Source organism: Carassius carassius, chromosome 9, assembly GCF_963082965.1.
Source record: "Carassius carassius chromosome 9, fCarCar2.1, whole genome shotgun sequence".
NCBI lineage: Eukaryota > Metazoa > Chordata > Actinopteri > Cypriniformes > Cyprinidae > Carassius > Carassius carassius.
The window spans coordinates 23,333,538-23,359,707 of record NC_081763.1 but is presented as its reverse complement, the minus strand read 5'-3'; the positions used below and the strand labels follow the sequence as shown (position 1 = coordinate 23,359,707).

At 37.5% G+C, this 26,170-nt stretch overlaps 1 protein-coding gene across 4 annotated transcripts in view; it reads right to left on the bottom strand.

Moving 5' to 3' along the window:
* LOC132149356 (trinucleotide repeat-containing gene 18 protein-like) overlaps positions 1-24,487 on the bottom strand; it is a 64,326-nt gene extending 39,839 nt beyond the window's left edge. For 3 of the 4 annotated variants that reach the window (XM_059558519.1, XM_059558522.1, XM_059558523.1), the window contains exons 1-3: positions 24,215-24,355; positions 22,636-22,958; positions 4,379-4,525 (exon numbers count right to left, since the gene is read on the bottom strand). In XM_059558519.1, coding sequence (XP_059414502.1) covers positions 4,379-4,525; positions 22,636-22,837 — 349 coding nt within the window. In that variant the 5' untranslated portion in view covers positions 22,838-22,958; positions 24,215-24,355. The other variant, XM_059558521.1, reaches the window with a different exon arrangement.
* Positions 24,488-26,170: the final 1,683 nt, after the last annotated feature.

Here is a 26,170-nt window from a genome sequence, read left to right as displayed (position 1 = left end):
ACCATAACACGAGAACATTAAGTGCTATTGACGGTCTAAAACCAAAACGGTCTAAAAATACGATCCTGCTTGAAAGTGCACATTGCACAGTGTGTGTCTTTATGGCACTACATGTAAGAAGAGCGGTGGTTCAAAGGCTGTCACTTTATTTAGTACATCTCAGGTGACAGTACTGCTAAGCTGCTGATTGCATTCCCACACCATACTGAGAGATGACTGAAGGCGTCCTACTCTTAGCAACAGGGCTAGAACTGCGGCATGGCATTTATTTCTGTGTTCTTCTGCATGCCTCGTAAGGGGTGTGGTGGAGGCAGGCGTGCTCTCACACAACTACAGCAAAACTAATCTCAGTTAATCTCTCTTTCTCTAATGTGACATAGAGAGAAAGTCTCAACCTACACAATATCTGCAGACTATCTAATTCGTTTTGATTGCTACTGCCATTTCCTATAGTTCTGCACCACAATGTGCCTAATAGGGATGGGACAGTATGAAAATTTAATATCACGATTATAGTGACTAAAATTATCACGATTATCAATATTATCACGGTTTTGTTGAAACGAGATGAAAGTGTTCAAAAATAGTTGATGCTCACACTGAAAACATTTCAGCAAGTTTTATATTTAATAATCAACAAACAACTAATAAAACAAGCAACTCTATGCACTTTATTTAAAGAAAGATTAAATTCTGTGGCATTTCCTTCCTTACAATGAAAAGTGTAGAAGCATAGAAAAGCATAGAAAAGTCACTGACTTTCGCCATTCCTTCTCGAAAAAAAACAAAAAAAACATTGTGCTGTCCAGCCACTGTTGCTGGCTGGACATGATTTAATAGTGAGTTATTAAAACCGCGATAATCAAACACGGTTTTAATGATAATTCATTTTTAAACGATATTACTAACCTTCAGCACATTTTATCATGGTTATCAATAAAACCGGTTATCGTCCCATCCCTAGTGCCTAATGCAGAGAAACTTCCTGACAAGCCAGGAAGCTAGATACAGGGTTCTAACACATTTTGACCAATGAATGCCCTCATGATTACTGGAAAGAAATCTTTTTTTCTTTTTCAGGGCATCCATTTATATGCATTTTAATTATAGGATTTGATTTTAACTTTCAGTCTACAAATTTTTCTAATAAGATTTTGTACAAACATATAACGTATTCAAAAACTCATTATTTCAGTTTTGTTCATCAAATTTTTGTCTCAGTTATTTTTTTGTGATCAACATTTTTATTCAGATTATTTCATTTTCAGAAACAAATCACAGTTCACGGTTTAAAAGAACTATGTACAAACAGATGCTATGAAGTCGTCCACTGGTTTTATGTCTCAGTTTTTGAATGTTAATACAAAATTAAGCCTTCACGTTTAGATATTTTTCTAGAAACAAAAGTAGTTAGTTAAAAAAGTGGAATTTCCCAATAATATTTGGTTTAGTCAGTGTAACTAAAGAGGAAATAAGTGTGTTTTCTGTAGCACAGAACCATTTTACCTTGCTCATCCTTTAGGGATCTATTACTAAGGACAGGGGAAGGTTACAAAAAATGGTCTACGTGTGTAGAGGGGAATTTAGCTCAGAAAGGAACAGTCAAAAAATGAGGCCATTAACAAAAGCAAAGATGGTATGACATAACCTTGCTGACATAAAAGAGAAATAATGTTCCCTGACGTTAGGACTACATAAAAGTCTTTGAAAAAGGCTTTAAAGGAGAGGAGCTGGTTCAAGACCTGTATTTAGGTGCAGAGGGGCTTCAAAAGGTCAGAAGAAGCTCGAACAATTTCAATAAACCCATTCGTGTGCACCAGAAAGAGGCAACTTCTAGAATTTCTGCCAACGTGCATCTGCCTCCACTCTCCCTCTTTTCATTATCTTTATTATACATCTACAATTTCACAAACACATCAGTATTCAAAACCATCATCTGGACCCAGGGATGCCACAGGAAGCACAGGAGAACATCAAATCACTACCTGCGCCACCAAATCCATCATCATAGTCAAAGAGGAGCATTCCTTTCTGAGCGGAGTCCAACGTGTGCCGAGAGCAGCAGGCATGGATGGTCTATCAATCACACAGCGCCACCCTGCAGCCACCATCATCTCCTGCACAGTCCAAAGGTGAGCGGACCTCAAGGGCCACGCATCTGATTGAAAACCACAGCATACAAAGAAGGACCAGGGATGACACATTCCAGGGATACTCTGATTCTTGTCTAATATAAACAAGAGACGAGGTTCAAACTGTCTCCCAAGCCACACAAGTCTCCACTGTTGTGAAAGACCTCGTCCTCGCAAAAGTCTCATTAGTGCATTCGCATAAATTGTGTATTTTAAGGCTAACCGCCTCTTGGTACATATACAAGCCCCATGTCCAAACAAACTGTAACATTTCACAGGTTGCTGCAATTCATGTTTATTAATTTAACTTCAAAGATAAATCTGACGGCGGTTTTTCCCTCTGATTATGGAATGTTTGCAATCTGCAGCGGAGGGACTGCGGCATGCTTGATTGTTTCACACATTTTGTGTAAAAATAGCCAAATTCCACAGCTGCTACTTCGACTTCCTTCAGTTAATAAGAGCCAGGTGCACCCTTCAGAATAAACAGGCATTTTCAAATATTTTTACAGGCTGCAGAGACAGAGGAAACTTCAATGTCAGCTATTCATCGCATTTCTACACAAGCAGAGCGAGGTAGGCTTTCTATTATCTGTGCCAAGGTTTTAGACAGTTCATCGGTACTTTCTCTGTGGGGACTTGAAACAAAGGCCTATAGGTACAAGGCCCTTCAACAAACCTTGTTAATAATCCGCCCACACCCTTTTACAGAGCTAGCACTGCTTTTCTTTTGATTGTTTGGTATACATGTGAACCATTTTGAGAGCTGAAATCCCTGTCTTCTCAAAATGGCAGGGGCTGGAACAGCTTCAGTGCCGAATGAATCATCTTGCTTGAGCGTGCAAGTTTGAAGTTAGAGCACAGATAAGGGCTTGACTTTACACACTAAGATGAGGAGGAGAGAATATGAAGGAAGTGTGTAATGCAACTGCAGGGCAAAATAAAAGAATCTCAAAACTCTTAAGGGCTCAACAACGAGAATGGTTTTGTGGACCTCTGAGTTTTTGGGCAGCTGACGTAACTGCCGTTGACCCTGTTGGCCTATTGTTGCACTGACACTAAAGCTTATATTGGTTGATCATATACATGCCATTAGCTCATAAAATTAGCTATATTGTAAAATTAACAAATTAATGCTGTATTTTTTTTTTTACTTTCTATTTAATCAAGAATCCTGAAAAAAAATAGGTTTCCAAAAAAATATTAATCAGTTTCACTAATTCATATTAACACTAATAATAAGAAATGTTTTTGAGTTCTGAAGGGTCATGTGAAACTGAAAACTGAAGCATCGACTGCTGAAAATTCAGCTTCGCATCACAGGAATAAATTACATGTTAAAATAATTATTTTAAATTGTACTATTATACTATTGTGTAATTTGAACTACTGGTCCTACAGTACTAACTAGTACAGAAAACAATAAGGTTTTATTTTGAGCCCTTATAAGATACTTCAAGATAAGGCTATGTATCTAAAGACAGCAATATAATATACATAGTACTGTTATACAAAGAACTGCAGCACTAACATCTATCTTAAGCTCTGTCAAAGCCCTTAGATATTGACTATTGACCGACACCAGCTATTTCAAGAAAGGAATTGGTTACAATTACGCTGCAGCAGAGCGGCTGTCAGATGTGGCCTATTCTACATTAGGAGTGCAAGGATGAAATTGATTTTTTATTGTCTTTTCTACAGTCGTTGCACACCATTCACACAAATCTAGTTTATTGACTTCAAAAAAAGAGAGAGAGAGAGAGAGAGAGAGAGAGAGAGAGAGAGAGAGAGAGAGGGTAATCCATCATAGACATCAGACATGACTGCATATTACACATCACTGGCCAACAGACTTAACCAGCCCCACACACACATACACACACTCGCTTATCAAAAACATTGGTGCACCTTTACCTGCTCAAATGCAGTCCACAGCACATGCTTGTACTTCCAATACCAAGTCGATTTCCATTAACTTCAAATATAAAGCTGCCTAAAAGTCCCTGTGGGTCGTATAGAAGGTGTGTTTTTTCCATTAGCCCGTCCACCCCGTCCTGCCCGTTACCCAGACATCTGACTACAGCCTTTGTCTGAGTTCACTGATCTGCCAACAAACCTAATCATTAAACCCAATACGTTCAAGCTGCCTCGTGCAATTGCAGGTCTCGCTTCGTTTTAAGCATTGAAATGCTCCTACGTTTCTCCCCATTTTTTCACAGGACACATCGAAAGTCTGCAATTCTTACCTTCATGAGTGTGAGAAGCCCAAAGCTGGGCCATTTGCAAGCTGGCTGGGTTTGGGGCTCGAAAGCCTGAATCCGATGACCCATGAGCACTGGAGGCGCTGACGTATCCACCAAAGAATGGACTTGAGGCACCTGGGAAGGCATCACCTGCAAAAGAGAGGATCGAACATTTGCTTATGAAGTGACAGAATAAAATGAAGCTGTAAAAAGTCAGTAAGCGCTGTCATTTGATATGATGACATTCCACTCAGGAGAATAGCCTTGGCAAAAGTTGTATGATTAATCTGTGAAGCTCTGTGGTTTTCTTTTGAAATACAACAACCGCAAACATGTTCCTATTGCAGGACGGCCTTTTAATTCCCTTCAAAAGAAGAATGTTTACCAAGAGGCACAGAAAGACCACAAACACAAATTGCTTTTGCTTGTAAACAAATGTCATGGATAATTATTACTCATCCTAAATGTTATGTTAACTGTCATTACAATAGCCACCAGATGTGCAGCTTCAAAATGGGGAACGTCTAAATAAAAGCATGTTTTGATCTTGCCGTCTTTGACATCGGAGCGAGAGACAACACAGAGACGTGTATGGTATTCAATCTGCTGCCTCCTCAGAGCTTTTAAAGTCATACGGATAAAAACAATAGTGATAGCACATGTAGGGCCCTATGATTTCCGTGATGTGGAAAAAGTGGACGGAATCCAGTCATAAAAACGGAATTCACAGTGTAACACAGAATGTCATGGAATTTGTCAAAATTTGAATACATTTATCAAAAGTCATTACACTTAAAATCTCGATATGGACTAGCATCTGTAAATATTAAGCCGCAAAAGTTGATTTAAATATGAATCTTGCATGCTCTGCGTGTCTCTGTTAATGAAAGGTGCAGACCAGTTAGAAATGTAGATTTTGCTGAAGTAGCTCATTCTCTCAAGTTAATTTCCATCCCTGGCGCAGACGCACGGCTTCATTTACTACACACATACTGAAATGTGCGTAATGCTTGCAGTGATTTCGGCTTCTGCCGTCTCACTAATAAGTACGTAAACACATGAACAACATCTCCAGAACTGCTCTGACAGTCACTTCATGAGCATTTGAACATTTGATTTGAGTAAAACTAGCATCATATCACATACACAGAACTGTACATTTATTCACGGCAAACAGTCAAAATAAAAATCCAGTTTGATTCAAAGACATTGTGCCCATTACAATTTTTCAGAAGAATGTCCATAGCCTATTACTACGAAACAAACATTATTTTTTAAGGAATAATCACACAACATTTCTTCCATGTTTTAATTTTAAAAGAAAATCCCCTTTGTTTGCCCAAAAATTATGTTTGCTTAATTTTCAATAATAAAAAAAAACAATTAAATTAATGCCTTGATTTGATAACCAGAAAAATTTGAATGCACAAAACTGAATTTGAGAAAAAAATAAAAATTCCTGAAGATACTTTAAAGAGGTCATATGATTTTGCTTAAAAAAATAATTGTATTTAGTGTAATGAAATGTGTTTATGCGGTTTAAGTTTCAAAAAAACAATTTTCCACACACTCTACATTATTGTTGCTCATCTATGCCCCGCCTTTCTGAAACACATTGATTTTTACAAAGTTCATTGTTCTGAAAAGCGAGGTTTACAGGTTTCACTACTGCGTGTGTGCAATTTGGATGGGTTAAATGCAGAGCACGAATTCTGAGTATGGGTCACTATACCTGGCTGTATGTCACATCACTTGGTCACTCACTCACTCACATCAACAAATTAAAGCCTCAGGTTCATCCATATCCCAAACTATCTATTCAAGCATGACGTATAAACAGGGATGACCCCCCCCCCAAATTCCTTCAATACAACTGCCTTCGTTCCCACATGCCTTTCCTCAATCCAGCATGAGAGGAGCACTTCACAGTTATAACTCAGACAAGAGTTCGGACACACTTTCACAGATACACACACACACACACACACAAGCACTTCCTCCTGTGCTGCAGACACCTTGGGACAATGGGTCCATTTTTTGCATGTGTAAATAGTGCATTAGCATGACAAGAGGAGGAGGAACAACAAGGCATCAACAGCAACATGAGCCTTTTGTAGTCGAGGTAAGCATGCGATTAACCTAGGAGGGAAGCAGTCTTGCTCTGCAGATGAACCGTAGGGCCATTGTATCACACATTGCTAACAGCAGATGTGAACCCTTTGGACTACATCTAAACATTAACCACAGGACAGATAATACCCATGGATGGGGTGCAAATGGAGGAGAGGAGATAGCAGAGCAGGAGGAGATCCATACTTAGAACATTTGGCTTATTTAGCTTATTCTGCAGTATGCAAGATGAACACCACAGTCTACAGTGTTTGCAATAACATACATTTATTTCCTTGTGAAGAAATGAAGAATATTATTACAAAAGGTTATTCTAAATGCAGAATCACATACTACTGGGCTTGTGACTCTAGATCTACTGACTTGGCCAGGGATGCATTTCAGACTCGTAAGCCTTTTCTGCAAACACACAGCAAGGGCACTGCCTCACTCATTCATTTGAACCTGAAGATCTGGACTTGTAGGGGTCACGTGAAAAGAAGCCATGTTTTTTTTTAACCATATAAGTCCAGTCCTATAATACAAAGAATGAGACATTTAGGGGACACAATTAATCCAAAGCAAAGAATGGTACATGTTTACAACGGGGTCATCCTCTCCTCAGGAGTGCAACGGTTACTGGGTAACTCAGCAACTGTCCAGTTTACAGATCACTCCTTATGTGGTTTGAATTTAAAACCTTTAGGGTTACTCTTTAACCACTACACCAACATACCTTTGTGAAAAGTATACTTGTTCATCAAATGTCTTATTTCAAGTTAATAAGTGTTGATACAGAGTTGGGCAAATATAAAACTGGGTCACAAGTCAGTCTCATTTGATTTTGAAATGATTCATAATTATATTTAAAAAAAATGCTGAGAACTGGAGAGATATATTGCACTGTAGTCAAATATTAACAAAAAGCATCAGACTTTACGTTCACAGTTTCAAGAACTGATTTTTTGTTAAAAATATTCAATGTAATTTTAAAAACAATAAAATTGTTCTATATTTGCTTTTTTATTAGACTAGTTTAGGTGCGGTAATTTCACTTTGACTGCAAAAGAAATGGTTATTAGTCAGTTACTGAATGATTTTTCTTAATTCCTAGGTCGAAGTGTACATTTTTGCATGCATAGTCGCTATTTGAAGCTATATTTATGGGATTTGGCTCCATCCAGCCGAAGAACATTAATGTCAGACAGGCTAGCTGGCATTCAGCTTCATCCCAAATATGTTTATTCAAAGCTCTGTGCAGGTCAATTAAGTAATGCAATTCTCATGTCAATCCCATCTTATTTCTGCATTGCCCATTTTTTGTGCATGTGTGTATTGACGTATTAAAACAGGAAAGGTCTTTGCCTAAACTCTTTCAAAAAGTCATCTTTGTGTTACCTTTACAACTTTACAACTTTAGGGATCTTATCCATTCACAAACATCTCGTAACACTCCAAAGAGAAAGGAAAACTTGAAATCTCATCATATGACCCCTTTAAAGAGGTGGCATCCCTGTGATGGCCCCACATCACATCCTGATGATTTCCAGCATGGTCCATTGCTAGTCTATGGCTGTGTACTTCACTTTTGTGTGCGGCTGGAATGACTGAAATTTGATATTATTAAGATTATTAACATTAAGTTATAGCTGACAACATGTTTTCTTTCTACATTTCTGAAGGGTGAATGCAGCACTCAAAAAGGAATCAGTCATGTCTGCGCCACGGCCTGTAACATAAGCAGCAGCTCCTGACAAATAAATAAAATTAAACCTCAAAGCTAGAATCGTGTCTGTGTGCACTTTCTGAGTGCAGTGTGAGAACCACAACACAACAGCAAAAACTGCTGCCCTGATCAGTGCCGCAAAGATTGTTTACCTAGAAGTACGTCCAAGAAGGTCTCAATGGGAATTTACAAAGTCAGTTGTTTCACATTTTCTCTGAAATATTCATATCCCATCTGCAAACATTTCCCAGTGTCATATAATCCCTCTGAACCCAGAGTTTGCAGGGCACGTTAATTGTTTCCAATCAGTCAGTTTTATAGCGCTCACAGTCGTCATCTCAGATGCATGAAGAAAAACACAAGAAGTTCAGTAGGTCATAAATAGTTTAAAAGCTGAATAGGATACAGGAATTTCCTAACCGCTTATGTTGCTCAACTCAACTCCAACCCAAAAGGCCTTGCGGTGAGCTTTCGCAATTCCACAACCAACACCCCATATAATTAAAGCCAGACCCTTAAAAACAATTCAAAAAGAACAGTTGTAAATTAGAGAAAAGAGAGACACTAATTAGAATAAGGTCTTAAACTGAGGCAAAGAAAACAGGACCATTAAAATACTCAGAGCTACTCTTAACTGGTCCTTCAAAGCCCACCACCTGCTCTGAAAAACATAAAGAGCACTCCCACATGACAACAGACAACATTATGATAGACATTACAATGCTGTAGACATAAAGCATGCTCAGCAGACCAATTCACACATCAAGGGGAAACTGGATTTAATGTCACTTAAAGCAAAAGCCATGATGGAATTAAACAAGAATTCAAAACATTGTAAAGAATGAAAAATTTGTTCTTTCCTACCTAAAATCAAATACCCCCCTCATAAATTTTTTTGTTAAAATGTAATGTAAAAACAAAGGAGTTGGTTGCAATTTCTTTGATGATGTTTTTATTACCTTTCTGGAGGACATGGACAGTATACCGTACATAGGTTTTCAATGGAGGGACAGAAAGCTCTCGGACTAAATCTAAAATATCTTAAACTGTGTTCCGAAGATGAACGGTGGTCTTACGGGTTTGGAACGACATGAGGGTGAGTCATTAATGACAATTTTCATTTTTGGGTGAACTATTCCTTTAAGTGCAGACACAACTGTATGTTAGGGCTGTCGCGATAACCACAATATTGTAATACCTAATACTAAAATGAAAAGGGCGAGCCAGCGAATATAGATGAGCCGATATGCAAAATTTGCTGCACACGGTTTCCTGTGACGCGGCAATACATCATCTAATTTGATGTCATCGGGACATTCTAAAACGCTTAACGTGAAAAACGCTTAACGTGGTTAAATGTACTAATACAGTGATATTAACAGACCAAACTCACTAAACATCATATTAATAAAGTATACTATCTACAAAAAATCAGATGATCCCTGAATATGAATTCAACGCGTTTACGTTAAGCCTTTTCCTCCCATAGAAAACCATCATAAGGCTTAACGTGTTATTAAATGACTTGCATTCATATTCAGGGATCATCTGTTTTTTTGTTTGTTTGTTTTTTGTACATCGTATACTTTATTAGTATAATGTTTAGTGAGTTTGGTTTTTAAAAATCACTGTCTTAGTACATTAAGCCACATTAAGCGTTTTCTTATAACGGTTTTCTATGGGAGGAAAAGGTTTAACGTGTTATTAAACGAGTTGCATTCGTATTCAGGGCTCATCTGATTTTTTTATAGATAGTATACTTTATTAGTATGATTTTTTGTGAGTTTGGTCTGTTAATATCACTGTCTTAGTACATTAAGACATGTTAAGCGTTTTTCACGGTAAGCGTTTTAGAGTGTCCCCTGTCATCCAGTGCAGCTGCCCCCTCAAGCATCAGGTCGCGAAGCAACATCAAAAAGAACAGCTGTAACCGGTAGCGGCCGACAGTTAGGAGTAGCTGAAGCCTTTGCGAAATCTGTAAAATACAGCTGTGAAAGTAACAGGCATACCTTCTGAAGTCACGGACAACCTCCGCGTTAGTGCCCATACCGTGAGCAGATAACGAGCTCACACACGCTATCTGCATGAGGAGTGCATCGACTCCAACGCGAATCCACTGTCCTGGTGGGCCAGTGGTGACATGATAATCAGTCTAGATTTCCGCTGCTGTCCAAAGTCGCGCGCAAATACGTGTAATACATGTTAGAACTCTTTGATTTCTTCAAAAAAAAAAAAAATGTATTGGAAAACGCATGTTCTTGTTGCTGTTTGGCATTTAACAATAAACAAAAATGTTGTAAAACGTGTCTCTCTGTCAGTTAAAAAAAGCAACAATATATGCTACATAACTCAACGATAGAGCTTTGTATGCAGCAAAATCAGGATAATGTAAAAAAAAAAAAATAAAAAAATAACGGCAGTAATACAGCATATCGCGCTATTGAGCCAACCATAATAACCGCAGGGGAAATTTCTTAACCGCGACAGCCCTACTGTATGTAACTGTAACGATTATTCAAACATAGCAACATTGTTTCAATCAATTACATTATAATTTTTTTCTCTTATTATTTTAATACCCAAATACATAACAGAAGGGGCAAAGTTCTTTGCACAAAATCAAAAAAAGAGATCTTACAAGGTCCTTGCTAGTTTCTGCTATTAAAAAGAAAAAAAGGTTTACGTGCCAGTTCCTTTTTACTTACCCTACTGGTAGTCCATGATTATGGTGAAAAACAGCTGTTTAACTTTTACTACTAGCCTACCATTATGAATTAAACACCATCCTTGTTGAGCAAAACAACACTCACTTGGGGAAAGCATACATTTAAGTATTTTTTATTTATTTATTATACATTTTTTTTTATCTCTGATGTTTTTGTAAAATTATTTTAAGCATTCCTATCCATTAAGTAGGGATGTAAGAAAATATCGATACATGTGAAGATCGCAATATTTTGTTTGGCAATACTGTATCAAATTCTCAAAAACAGAATATAAAAAACAGTAACAGGAAATACTAGCATTAAGGCACGCCACTGTCGTTAGTGTTAATATAGTTCGCAGCCAGTAATGGATGAAGAAAGAACTGTTCCAGTACAAAGCTGAAGTGTGTTGTTTAGGGCTGGGACAACGCGTCGAGGTCATCGATGACGTCGACGCAAAAAATATGGCGACGCAAAATATGCGCATCGATTCGTCGACCTGTTTTTATTTCTCTAAAAAACGTTTGCAAAACGTTTACCTTATATGCGCTTAATATACGCGATGGCCGGATCAACATTCTGTCCAACGTTATATAACCAATCCAGGGGTTTTTCTGCATTGATCTTTTTTTTTGGCGGCTGTCAAAGCCTTATTTGATCGGTGAGTGACAGTGACAGGGCGCGTACGAGAGAGAGCCCCGGCTGCGCGCGCACTCACAGTCTTCAAACAACACGAGCGCTTCTTGCTCTCTCCCTCCCTTGTGCATATTAATCAAAATCATTAAACACGATAGAAAAAGGGCGAAACACCAAAGTTTCACGCGCGCTCGCGCACTCACAGTCTTCAAACTACACGAGCGCTCTCTCTCTCTCTCTCTCTCCCTCCCTTGTGCATATTAACCAAAATCATTAGACACGATAAGAAAAAGGGCAGAACGCCAAAGTTTCACGTGGAGCATTCTGAGATTTTTTTCTCCATGACAGACTGCTGGCTCCCACTGTTATTTTTTTTTTTTTTTTTGTAAAAGCACTCTCTGTATTAGCTTAAAGCCCTCAAGTTTACATTTACATACTGTATTCTTTCAATTGCTCTAAACAAGTATTTTTGGGGTGACCTTTTTTATTGAATACTAGACATCAAGTTGTTGTTGTTTTCATCTGAAAGAACTTTTTTTCAGTAAGCTAGGCCCTATGTGTTCAGTAAGCTTGTTTCAGTAAGCTATGTGTTTTCAAGGTTTCAAGGTTTTATTGAATGCTATCTCTATACAAGTGCAAAGTAATGCATTCTTAGTCAGTCTTTTATTTTGTAATTTTAAGAGCAATAAACATATTGCAATGTTAAGGAATTTATGTTTTTTTTTCATTCAGATATGTAAATCAACATGTATAAATTGTTAGTAATCAATTAATGGGGAGATAATCGAAAATCAAATCGGTCTGAAAAATTAATCGTTAGATTAATCGATGCATTGAAAAAATAATCGCTAGATTAATCGTTTTAAAAATAATCGTTTATCCCAGCCCTAGTGTTGTTACTTGGGCTTTTGTGGTAAAGTTCGACCCCGGGACTGCGGTGCGGGTTCTACCGCTAACCGCATCCCATGTGAAGAGCCTTTGTGCGGGGCGCGGCCGGCAGCAGGATCGCTGCGCAGCTGCAGCTTTCTCACGTGGTGGGGACGTTTTGTGCAGTTGAGGCGGTGTCGCATTTTCACATTTTAATGGCCCAATAGAAAACAAGTAATTTGGGATTCTATCTCAACTCAATGCATCACCTGCAAAGAAACAAAAACATGTCAAAATGTACCAGTTCTAACAAGTCAACCTAGATCTTACATACAATACACTGAATTCCGGCACCTCACTCGCACTGCAGGGCTCAAACTGAAACTTTTGTTCAGATGTTTTGACAGGAAAAGAGGGACAAAATGATTGCTGCCAATAGTGGCAAATCTAACGTACTGAGGTAATCTTTGTCTAATAAACAAGCTTCTACACATCAAATTTAGCCATCACTGCCTATTCAAATACCGAGCCTTCAGAACTGTGTAAAACAATGTGTCGGGGCAACAATTCATCCTAGAAAATGGCGAGGATTATACATGGCCCTTTGTTGTATACAATAGTGAATGTATAGTTTTGCATGCAGAGTTTTTCCTTTAGTTTGGTTAGAATAATATGTACTCAAAGCATAAAGGAAGTAAATATGATTCAGGACAAAACATACTTTTCTTTATTATTTAAACAGACTTGAAGTACAAAGACTCGACTAAATCTATAATCTAAATAAAGTATGTGTTCTATTGCTGTCAGAGGATATTCCTTTGAGCTCCACCCAACACATGATTGGTAACCAGGAGAAACATGATCCAGCAATAGAAAGGTCAAGCACATTTGTGACCATCAATATTCAATCCTTCCTTTCAAGACAGAAATGCGGTTAAAGCTACAAAAGCAGCATTTGTTGTTTGGTCTTTTTAAGGTGCTGCCAGCAGCCAGAGCCGTGACACTGCAGCCAAAGAATGACGTGCACGTGCAATGAAAATTTGCAATATCTTTGCTATTTCTTGCCCACGATGAAACATGAAGAAAAAAAAAAAACACGCAGCATGGAATAAAAACACAGAGGCAGCTCTGTATTTTGTGGCAGCTTTCCAATCATATCTACTTCAAACAGCTGTGTGATGTAACATACTGCCCTAGTAACATTAATATCTACACTGAAGAAAAGCTGCTCATCACCTTTTCATTGTACAAGAACAACACTGTACATCAGTGACATGGAAAATAAGGCTATGTGTCCAAATTCAAGATCCCACCATTCCAGATTTTACACAAGGTGCTTTGATTTCACCTGACCCTTTCATCTTCCCTCAGACAAATTAGCACATGATGAAAAATGACTCAGGAGGGGAAAAAAAGGTTCCTGTATTTAATAATAATAATAATAATAATTATTATTATTATTATTATTATTAAAGAATAAAATAAAAACAATGGGGAAAAGAGCACATTTCCATATGAGAAGAACTTTTTTATAATTGAACAAAAAATTACAATTTAAGTAGAAAATATTCCGGACAACTGGAACATTCTGCTACTGTACTGCAAGTTCTAGTTTAACAAAATCCAATTCAGATAGCATTTTCTTTTTTAAACTTCATACATGGCAGCTGATGAATGCAGCTTCATTTATGGCAAGCCTAGCAAATGTTTATGAGAACTTGTATATAACACTAATAAATTACTACTAAATAATAATTAATTAATAATTAATAATTATTTTACTCAAATGTAAAATTAGTTTCTTGACTGCAAATTTGAAGAACAAAAGGCAAAAGACATACCACTAATAATCTATGTAATTAAGGAAACCAAACAAATACAGTTTGCATTTGGTGAATGTCTGCCACAACTGGATAAGCTAAAATAGTACAAGCGTCTTCAGCACTTTGTTGCAAGGACTGTAACTGGAGTCAGTGATATGAGAGCAGGGCCGGCTTTCATTTCACATCCTTTGTTAGCTTTTCAGAGGCACAGCCTAATCTCAGGTCAGGTCACTGCCACCCTGTGTGGCCCTTCCCCCAACACAAACTACCCCATCCTCATGCAGGCCAGCCTCACTGCCCTTTGGTCCATCCTTCAGACCTGTGTGCACATGCAGTCTCATCAACTTCAGTTGAGAACACTAATTATTACTGCTAGTGACTCAATGCCATGATCAGCCTATAAAATTATTTTTAGGTACCAAATTATATAAAAAAAAAATAATAATAAAAATACCAGCAAAACAATCACTGGGGCAAAGGTTTGAAAATCAAACCTGAAGAAAGACTAAAATAAAATAATAATAATAATAATAAGAGCTAACAATGTGACTGAACCCTAATATAATGTAATATAATACAGTGTAATACAATATAATATAATAATGCATTATTACTTAGTAGGGGTGGCATGGTTCAACTTCTCCATGGTTCGGTTTGTTTCACGGTTTTAGAGTCACTGTTTTCGGTACAGTTCGGTATGTGCTATGTTTATGGAAAAACTATACTTTCTAATAAAAAAAAAAAGAAGAATATTCTATCCAACTACAAGCAGCAGCACACAAATACAATAGAGTAAAGATACAAACAATAAACAGTGATTTTCAGTTTTTTGTTTTTTTTAAGGCAGGTCTAGCATAAGTTTTTAGGTACAGAAATTGAATAAAGTAATCAAATGTTAAAAAGCATTGCATATTGAACTATATAAATTAAAGATAATTCTTTATTAAAGTTATAAAAGCTTTTTAATCAAGAGCAGTGAATAATTTCTTTGTTGTTACTGTTTCTATTAATATAAAGACTGTCACTTTAAGAGAATACACTGATACAGTGGCCTGCGTTCAGCCGGCTATGTCTGCTGTAGAATACTTACCAAGACAGGCATTATGACATATTTTTTGTCTGAATTTGTCCATTTAAACAATACATCAGACAGATCTTATATTTGCGCACATTCTGAGGCGCGGGTTTGCACGCTTCGGATGAGCGCATGCACAAATCTTCTCACTGCGCATACAAGCTCGCATCCTCAGGCTCTTAAATGTTTAAACTGACAATGCTTAAATTAGTTTCGTTTAAATACATATTAAAGTGTGCTGTTCAGGTCTCATCTGTGTGCGCCCACTTTCAGCACCCAGATGATGACAGAATAAATGACTGCTCATATTCCAGCATAAGTCGTTCACATTGATCAAGAGTGAATGATTTGTCCAGGTTTTTTTTTCCCCCTCATCGCTATTGTTGTAATGTCTGGGAATCCAGAATGCGCATCCATCAACAGAAACATATATTAACTGCTATTTATAGCAAACCATATTACAGATGCTTTGGATTTAAATTGAACCGCGGTCCCAGCGCGTACCGAACCGTTTTTTCAGCGAACCGTGCCACCCCTATTACTTAGTGTTATTGTACAGCAACTTGGTATAGTGATGCAAAAAAAAAGTAAACACCAAAAATTCCAATAATAATTGTGAACCGAGCAAACCTAAGTGTGGCATAAATCAGCTGGCTATTTCTGTTTGGTCCTTTTGCAAAGAGATCCGAATTTGACAGCACAGACACACTGTAGTTTTTCTAGGCCATGAGGTTCTGCAATATAGAAACTTGATCTTATCAGGCTTCCAATCACTTACAGTCAAATTACATTTTAATAAAAAACATTACGCCCACTGCAACTTCTTGCAGATGTTAAATCAAGGATGTCCCATTTCCCACTCTTGCTGTAGAGGGGGATCATTCTAAAGGGAATTTTGTATAATTTCCAGACCCTCCCAGGGTTTTTTGAACAGCATTATGAAGGAAGACCGAAGATCAAACGTTCAGAAAGAAAGGCTTCAAATAATGCAAAAAAAAAAACAAAAAAAAAAAAAACACAAAATCTAAATACTTAAAACAGGAAAAAATAAAGCAGCAAACACCCTCCAGTGAGACCCCAGCTCTCCTCATAAACACACTCACATGAGCACGTTTAACAACCGGGGCATTTTATTTCAAATGTGTGCAGCGCATTACCCATGTAGGATGAGCAAATGGGGTCTACGCGCCAGGGCACTAAACACTTTATGTTTAATTCAAAGGAAAGTCAAGGCTGCAGGACATTTACACACACACCCTCCCCCCTCCTGCTCTCTTTCCATTAGACCCTTCGCTCCTGCCATACCACTCAGGATGAGAGGGGGTTGGACTCCTGCATTTTACCATTCACCCTTTCAGCTGAGCTCCTCGCCTGTCACAGTAGATCACAATGAAGGACAGGTCTCATACTGTCTACTACGGCTCGATGCTGGCCCATGCTGCAGGCGGACCACAGAGTAAGTTCCACTGCCGTGATACAACCAGACAGCAATGAGGACAGTCACAAATTAATTCGGCTCTTGCTGCATCCCATTGCTAAACAAATGGCAACGATCACTGGTTTAGCTCTTTCCCCTCGGTGCTCTTGAAACCTCAGCATACAGAGCGAGAAAGGATAACAACTGGATGGCAAAGGCCATTTTTACAAGTGCCCCCCCCCCTTAAATCACCCTTTAGGTTATAAATGAGGGTTTGTTCCCTTCATGATTAAGGCAGCGCAGCCATTTCTTTAGGAGTCATCAAAACGATGGTATAGCATACAGCTTATTAAAAGGAAATGGCTGAAATAACAAATGTAACAACAGAAACTTTCATGCTTGGCTCTGGATACCCGCACTCTGCTGTAACAACAAGAAAGATAGTTCTTCAAAACAAGAAAAAATGCACATAAAACCAAGCTGCCATTTGGGGTTTTAGCAAAAAGAGGGTGCTCAAATGGAATCAATAAAACAAACCCCAAAACTAGAGGGGAGTGAACCATGTGGAGGCAGTCATTCCTATCTTGAGGCCAAACACCAGGGTCTTCTATTAAAACAGCCCATAAACCACCAGCAGGGCTGCAATGAAAATCGATCAATTGTACATTCCAAAAGGCAGCGCACTTCAAAAGGCATATCAAGCGAAGATTTGCATTTTCTCATGATGCAGAGAAACCCTGTTAAATGAGTGTGCTGTGGAGTAGAAAGGCACATTTCGTGCATTGATTCAGCATGTTCAACAAACATACTTCAGATTAATATCCTTTAAAAATCTCAGAACATGTCAGCCATTACACAGACATTCAGCATTACACAATTTAAACTTGTTCTCCATCCTCCTCCTCCTCCTCAACAACAGAACAATCATGCTGATTTTAATGTTCCTAAACTACAGTATCATGAAAGGAGTATCTATCTAGATCAAATCACTTTAATTACGTCGTCATAAAAACTGCATTATATAAATGTGAAGACCAGCAAATGGGCAGATTATATTATACAGCCTACCCAGGAGCGCCGGACTGAGGGTAAAACCAGTACTGATTACCAGGGCCCCAAAAGAAGAGAGGGCCTTTGAAAAGTCTAGAATATATATTTTCAAGGGGGTGAGGGGGGGGGGGGGGGGCATTAGGACTGCTTATGCATAGGGCCCGGGATCTTGTGCTGCGCCCCTGAGCCTACCTATAAAATGCTCCTGGATTCATGTTTCTCAAACCATCTCTAGAAGCTCTCAACATCCGATGTCATTTCCTACCAGACGCCCAAAAGCTCAACTTTAGGTGATGATTCATATACATTTTGCCATGTTTACAGGTCTGTTTTAAATTGCTGCACTGTAAATATCAAGAAGTACATATTTTAATCAGTTGATCTTTAGAAGCATAAATGTACTAACTGTCTAAAGCCCTATTCGGACGGGACTAGTTTTCTAAACTACGTTTGAGTTTAGATTCTTACCACCTGACGTCTGAGATTTTCATGTACGAATTCGGACGGGACTAACATCTCCGTGTTTATTACAGAGGTGGGAGGATCTGTTTTGTGCATCTGGGCATCACGAAGATCACCTGCTCTGTATGCGTGCATTGCGTATAATCATTCGGATTGATTACCATTAGTATTATTACACAATAAATACTTAATACTCAATGGCTAGTATAGCAAAACCATGTTAATGTGTTTTTTTAGTTTAACTGGTTCTCTCTTTTTTTTTTGTAGTAGTAGGCTATACCCATGTTAAATTTTCATAAAGGTACATCTGTAATTAAAACATTATGTAACGGAGTGCATAAATGAACGTGAGTAATCTTACCTGATGTTGATATTACAATAAACAGTATTAACAGTTTATGTGATTTGGCTCTTGATTTTATTCTTTTTATTTTTTTATTATTATTATTTCTTTTCCAGAAAGCAAATGTATCAAACATGCGTGCGGTAAGGGCATCTATGGTAATTCGCGCTGGCCAAAACGTGAATTGCAAAAAGGAAACGCGTTGTGAAATAAAATTTCACCGGCAATCGCAGACAATCGCATTCGGACAGGATTAGTTTTCTCAGAGTATCACTGAGTTTGCTGAAAAACAGTAGGTAATTTGCTCTGGAATTATCACAGAGGTTGTGTGAGAAAAACACAGATGTGGCAGATTCGGACGGGATTAAAATCACCAAGTACATCTGTGAAACACAGATTTCTCTAACGCCCCCCTGTAAAACTAGTCCCATCCGAACAGGGCTTAAGAATCAGTTACATAAAAGGCAGAGATGAACCTTAACCAAATTTTGGAAGTTAAAACAAGACTCCAACCCCTGCAATTCTCTTAACATTATGATGATTTACAGTTCATAAACAATGTGTGCAATGCAAAGGGCCCTAGTCAGACTGCAGAAAAATGGTGGCCATTAAGACAAATTACAGATAAGTCCTGTGGAAATGCTTTGCAACCATATTTCAGTAAAAGCTTTCCATAACAGCAATGTAACGCATTAAAGTTAAGGGAAAAAAATGTTGTCACTTTAAAATCCAAGAATAACATCCATCTGGTGAGTTGGATTCATGCGTGAAATTTTTGGAACGAGTGTTCAATGTTGTACATGTTTGCTTCACAAGCTGGTGCAAAAACTCAAAAAAGGTACACCTACCCCTTTCCCAAAACAGAGCCACACTTACACTTCATTTAGCTTGCTCAAACATCTACTCTTCTCAAGTTTAAGAGACAAACAATATTACAAACTAAATCACTCATTAGCACGCGTCTATCCTCACCACACCTACTGTTCTTATTCTTTTGTTTTTGTTTTTTTGCTGGACAATTCTACAAAGCCTTACAGTATCAAACCATACAAGCAGTGGTATGTAATGCAGTTTGACGAACAGCTGGGTGAAAACAAATACAGTTCTGAACCTGTTGGGAAGCACACATATGGCACAAACTGAGATTGTTTTCTTTCCATGGCACATGTACAAGACCATGTACATTCAAGACTCAAATTACATTTTCATAAATTCCACATAAAATTCCAGGCATGAACTTTTGCTCACATGCCCCTCAAGTCTTTCACCATGTGACTTGGTTAAAATCCAACAAACCAAAAGCCACCATGCCTTTTTATCTGGCGCTGAGACTGGGGTTCAAAAGCAACCTTCCTTTACAACTTCAACAAGTCAGTGTTCAAAGTGCTTGAAAATATAATTTAAAAAGCTCACTTCCCAACATTGTGCCCCATACGGTGAACCAATCTGAGTTATAGTGCACAACATACAAGCTGCTCTTAATTCCTCCAAAAACTACATATATCCTGTTCAGTAACTAATGTACCTAGTAACAAAAACAACATACTCCATAGAATCTGGTAAACCAAAAGAAAGAGACCAAAATCTGTTTTCTCTTTCAAAGAGAGGAAATTTGGCTATTGAACAGTTATTATTGGAAAGAATGGAATGTTCAGGCAGTTCCCAGGAAACCGAGTCATTCCATAAACATTATGTATGTTCACTCATTACAGCGAAGCATGAAGACCACTTCAAAAAGTCACTAAATACAAACAAACATGTCATTGACAAAGTCAGTGTGATAACCACTTGCAAGGATTAGATTTAAAAAATAATTGCACATAATATTTTCAGAATAATTTTTTTTTTTTTTTTAGAATTACATCAGACACTGTGTGCTTGGTAAGTGCCACAACAAATGTTTTAGCACATGTATTGGAAGATTTAAAAAAGCACATATTGGGCTCAAGAGAAAAGAGTACCAAATACCCTTTAAAGGTCTTGTTTCTATTGATTCTTGTACACAAGAAATCACAAGATAAAAGATAGACGTGCATGTGCACACACACACACCAAAATCCTTTTTTTTTTAATTCTTTAAAGAACTAGATGACTCATGAAAGCTCTGGGCAATAATAATAAAACAATCATCTCTGAAAGGTAGTCATCCAATAAGGATAAAGTGCTGCCAAATGCAGTGACATAATTTATTACACTACCCAAATCTTATCAGTATAAAGCATCCAATAACACCATGTAAAAAAAATGTCATGGTAGTTGACGGTTAGGGTGAAGGGGACTAAAACTCTCTCAGGTAGATGGGAAATATGCATGGTCCTGCTGACATCTACACACACACCCCTAAACAAAGTAAAATCTCCTTTCTTCAGAGATCTAAAGGTTCTCTTTCACATCTGCAGAATGTTACATCTAGTCGAAGAGAAAAGGTCTGGAAATTAAATTTTCACCATATTACACACATACATATACATATATATACATATATATATACATATATATATACATATATATATATATAAAATCAACAATATACTAGTGAAATAACAGAATCCCCTTTTCATATAGTTACTATACTGGAAAACCACAGATTTTTTTCAACAAACAATGCACTGTTGTCATTCCTGATAATCATTGATGTAGATGGTGTTTTCTTCTACATTTGTTACAATCATTTGCATTGGGTCCAGTCCCCGGACACAAGACAGCTATTCTATATGGCATCTTTAATGCTGTTTGGCAGTCATTTGTTTAATGAAGAGAATTTTTAGAAGAGAAAATTTTTAATTTTTAACAACTAACAATACACAACAATTACCGCATTATTTTAGCAACAGAAGCAGTAACATTCATTTCAATTACTGCACATGACAGAAACCACCATTTCACAATAACTGACTGAGACGGTAATAGAACCTCATATCTATTAGCTGCAGAAACAATAACACAACAGTTATTTCTCTGAACTCAATATCCTCACACTAAAGCTTTTTTTGCAGTCTTTAAGACATCACGAAAACACACACAAAAATGGCCCAATGCTTATAAACAGCACAATTAAGTGGATTTTTCCTGAGAAGGGTCATTTTCAATATATTTTCAACTTTAAAATTATTTGGGTAATACTTTGTCATCTTATAATGACCACAACGTACAGATCTCTGTTTCCTAATAAAGACAACTACTGAAAATATATTTATTATGACTAAATCAGGCAAACATACAACATAGTTAAAAATTCAGCTATAGGCATCTAAATAACATCACATTTACAGAACTAAATGCTGCATCTTGGAAAACATTTTTTCTTAAATATGCAGTGCAGACTTTTAAAGAGCATTTCTAAACATAAAGGTCAGACACTGTGACTTAACTGAGTGACAGGGAAGGAAATAGTTCACTCGTGAAGAGCAATAATAGTAGTGTTGAGAGGGGGAGCTATGGAAAACAAATGGGGCAATTTCAGTCATTAATCTATATTGTCGATTTTCATTAGATGCTAGTTGAAACATTAGGTCTTTTGCCCAAAAAGACATCTTGTGTTTTACTCAAACAGCTGAATGATTCAACTTGCACCAACATGCATGACTTTCCACGGTTTTAGCGTTTTTCTTTAGTGATGTTTGCGAGCGAGAAGAGAACTGCACGGGTGATTTGAACGCTGATTATGCATTGCTTTTAAAAACAACTGTTCCCATAAATGTTTATGAGTACATCTGAACGCCAATGTGAATATGTGTGTGTTTTTGTAAAGGAAAGGCGAGTCCTGTTTTGTGAATATTGGAGCTATATTAAAACGCATCATTTCTAGTATTTTTTACGCGTGTTCGCGCACATATACTACCATCCGCATAAACTTAAAAGTATTAAATCATTATTGGCATTTTTAAACATTATTAATTCCTCCCCATGTTTCTGTTAAGTATTAACAAGCGATAACGGCGTTAAAAAAAACAGCACTGCATATCGTTTACAAAACGCTAAAAAAAAGTTTAAAAGTTAATTATTTTAAACTCCGTTCGCTGTAATGTTTAAAAAAACTGCACTTACTGTGGTGAGAATGTAGGTTCATGGCCGATGAAAGATATTTTCCAGTGTGTAGAGCCGCCGGGTGCCCCGCGCCCACATGACCGGGAGACGGCGGCACTCTGCCGGCCGCGCCGAGCCTGTGTGACTCCATGGACAATCCCGAGAGAAGGGGCGGCGGTACGTGAACAGATCTGGGGGGTCCGAAGTCTCGGCCATCCATCATCCACAATGACCCAACTTGATCAAAGAAACAGTCCCGGTAAATCCGAATACGCCAGTCTTAATGGCTATAATGTCCCTAGATTCCCAGGCAAATCAGTGTCCTTATCCGGCATTCTGCCGACCTACAAAAACAAAACAGAAGAAGAAATAGCCTCGATAGGTGCGGATCACTACCAAAATGAATCCAAAATTATACGGAGATGAACACAAGCAGTGCTGTCACATAATGACGCAGTTTTAATCTCAAGATCACTGGAAAAAGAGAGTAATCTTCTCTAGTGCGAGCGGCCAGGATGCAAACAGACATCAAAACGTTTAATATCAGTCGCGTAAAGTCCATTTTAGGATAAACAGACGGTAATGCCTCTCGTAATTGGTTTGCAAGCAGAATATCGGACGAAAATCCAGCCTTTTGGTGGAGACTTGGCCGATCGTTCGCGCAGTGACCTATAGGTTCATTCAAACGGATTACAAACATATTCACAACTGTCCATGTTTAAACGGTCAAGAGCGGACGGTGTTTATAACACGCCAAGTGCACGTAATAGTATAAAAACTAAATTATATAAAGCGGACGAATTTAACAAACACAACTGGCGGTTTTAGTGATCTAAATCTGTTAATGATTGTTAAACAACCCTCTTTTTCTGGCTGTTTGTAGGCTGTCTTTTAACGGACTATTTTACTTCTGCCGAAACGTTTGTCTGCAAACAAACCAGGTTTATCTTCTCAAAATGGGCTACGGCATTACGCATTTAAGTATGTTTTAATATCTAGATAAGTACATTATAGCAATATGAATATAAAAGCAGTGCTGAACAGTTTGTCACTGCAGTCTGAAGGTTTAGGCGTTATTAACTTAAAACAAATGGTTAATGTTGCAGGGCTATGATTTGATTAGGTGGTTCGACTTCTTTTCCATACATGACATCACGCATTACTTTAGTTATTATTGTTAACACAAAATAAAATTACATAATCCCGTGTCCAAACGTCTGACCTTTTCACAGGGCAACGTTTAATATTGTGAAGTAGTTGCGAGATTACGTTAACTGGTATCAAAACACGACTGAAAACAATAACGAATCAAACTTTAGATGTGCGCGTGTTATCCAGCACCAACCGACCGAGAGCCACGTTTCAAACTTTCCCGTTTCTATTTCCAGCAACGAAACTTTTCCGCCCAAACGTTAATCTTTCGCACTCAGCGTCTTAGTGAGATGCAGATAAAGCAGTATTAAACTGGGCCAAACTATCCCCCGCCTTTTCACAGCGAAGACAGCACTGTTTTTATATAGGGTCTCCGATTTTGCTTCATAAACATCGTGTTTCTGTGTATATCGGGTCATGTGCGGAATGATAGCGGGCTACGTCTTACTTGAAATGGCGACTCAATTTATAAATTCCAGTTTCTTCGCATAATCCGTGAGACGTGTGGTGGAAAATGTAGACTCCATTTACAACCCATCCGTAGTTACGCAGAGCCAGAGCGAAAGCACATACGGGGGGAAGGCCCTGTACTCACACCACTGTAGCTCTAGGTAAACTCTTCTGCGATGAAACAAGCATTGTTTCACAAGCTCCGCCTCCGAGAATCTCTCGGACGCATTCCACAACGGAGCATCTGATTGGTCTAGAGAAGTGTCAGTCAACTCCATGTAAACACTTTTGGCTTCTCGCCATCTCTATAAAACCAATTATGGAACAAGCAGGTTGAACTGTTTCAAGCCCCCCTTCCTTCGAGACTTGAATGATCAAAACAAGCGAAGAATTTTTTGGAGGGCAGTTTCAAGGCTGCTCAAACTCGACTCATTAAAGACGGATGCGGACCTGGTTGTTACTCAATGAACACACACTACATTAGTCCAGTCTCTAGTATAAAGCATTCATACTATGAGTTGCAGGCCTATTTAAGTAACATTAGCTCAGACCAAGGATTTTCGAAGTTGGGTCCAGAGACCTCGAGGGAGCGTTTGAGGTTCCGCCAAAAATTTCACGTTAAAGTAACACGTTAACTTCCCTAGTAAAAAATAAATATACTAAAATGTATTTGAAATACATTTATTTAATGCCAAGTATACTATAAATACATTATCATATTTATGTACTTAATAAAATGCCCTGCAATTGTACTTTTAGTATACTAAACTAGTATACTTAAAGTCTGCTAATTTTGTGCTTAATGCACTTTAATTGTGTGGAAGCAGTGCTGAAGTACAATTAAAGATATGCTAAGTATATTTGATTGTGCTAAAGTGGAACTATTGCAAGTACACTTCAGGTACACTTTAAATATTTTGCATTTAAAGATCGATATTATTCAAGATCATACAATTCTCATCAAAATGTGACATTAAAACACATTTTAGGCGTAATATTAAGAAATGTGCATTGTGCACAAGTACTACACCCAAAAAATATAATAATTTTTATATCAGTAAGTCTCGAGTTATCTGTCAGTAAATATGTTAATATATATTTAACTATATTTAGTCTGAAATAACTGTATTTTAAATATAGTACTTTTTTTTTTTACTAGGGTTAAGATATTAAGTCCAATGCTTGATCTTGAATTATCTGGTACTATAAGACTTTCATTGTGTTTTTGGAAACTGTGAGATAAGCAAAACTATTTTATTTTAGTTTTTAATGAAATAAAATAAAGTTAGCATATTTAATGTTGCAACACATAGATTCAAGAATAGTTTGCAATTGTACTGTAGGCCTTTCTATTGCTATCTTTTTCCTGTCTGCTGTTGACAATATTTTTTATTTTTTAAGTATATCGAAGAAAATAACTATAAACTATATATATTTGCTGTTAATATTGTATTACTTTGCTTTGGCTTTTGTACAATGACAATATAAATTATTATATTTAAGAAACAGAATGTGGTCTTAAAATAGCATTACTAGTTTAATATTTTTACACACAGTATAGAAGGGTCTTTATCAAAAAATAATCCTATTTGGTGGTTTTTTAAAAAGTTTGAAGATCCCTGTCTTACATTAATGTGAAGTCGAACACATAGGCTATGATATTCTCTAAACCACTTGACTGAAGGCTTATTTCTGTTTAATTTTCCTTTTGTACAGAAATAACATCTTGGCAAATAATGTATTATTTTACTAACCAGGTATAAAGTAGTGCATGTGTTTATTTGTTCAAATGGGAAAATTCCCCTCGTCTGTGGTCAGTGGTCTTTTTTTTTTTAATCCACAGGGGAATACAGAGAAGCTGAAAAACTGACTACTGGAGTTTCAACAAAATCATTGCCTGTGAAACAAGCTCAAGAAAGAAATATCAAAGTATTTTTTTTTTTTACAGTTTTCT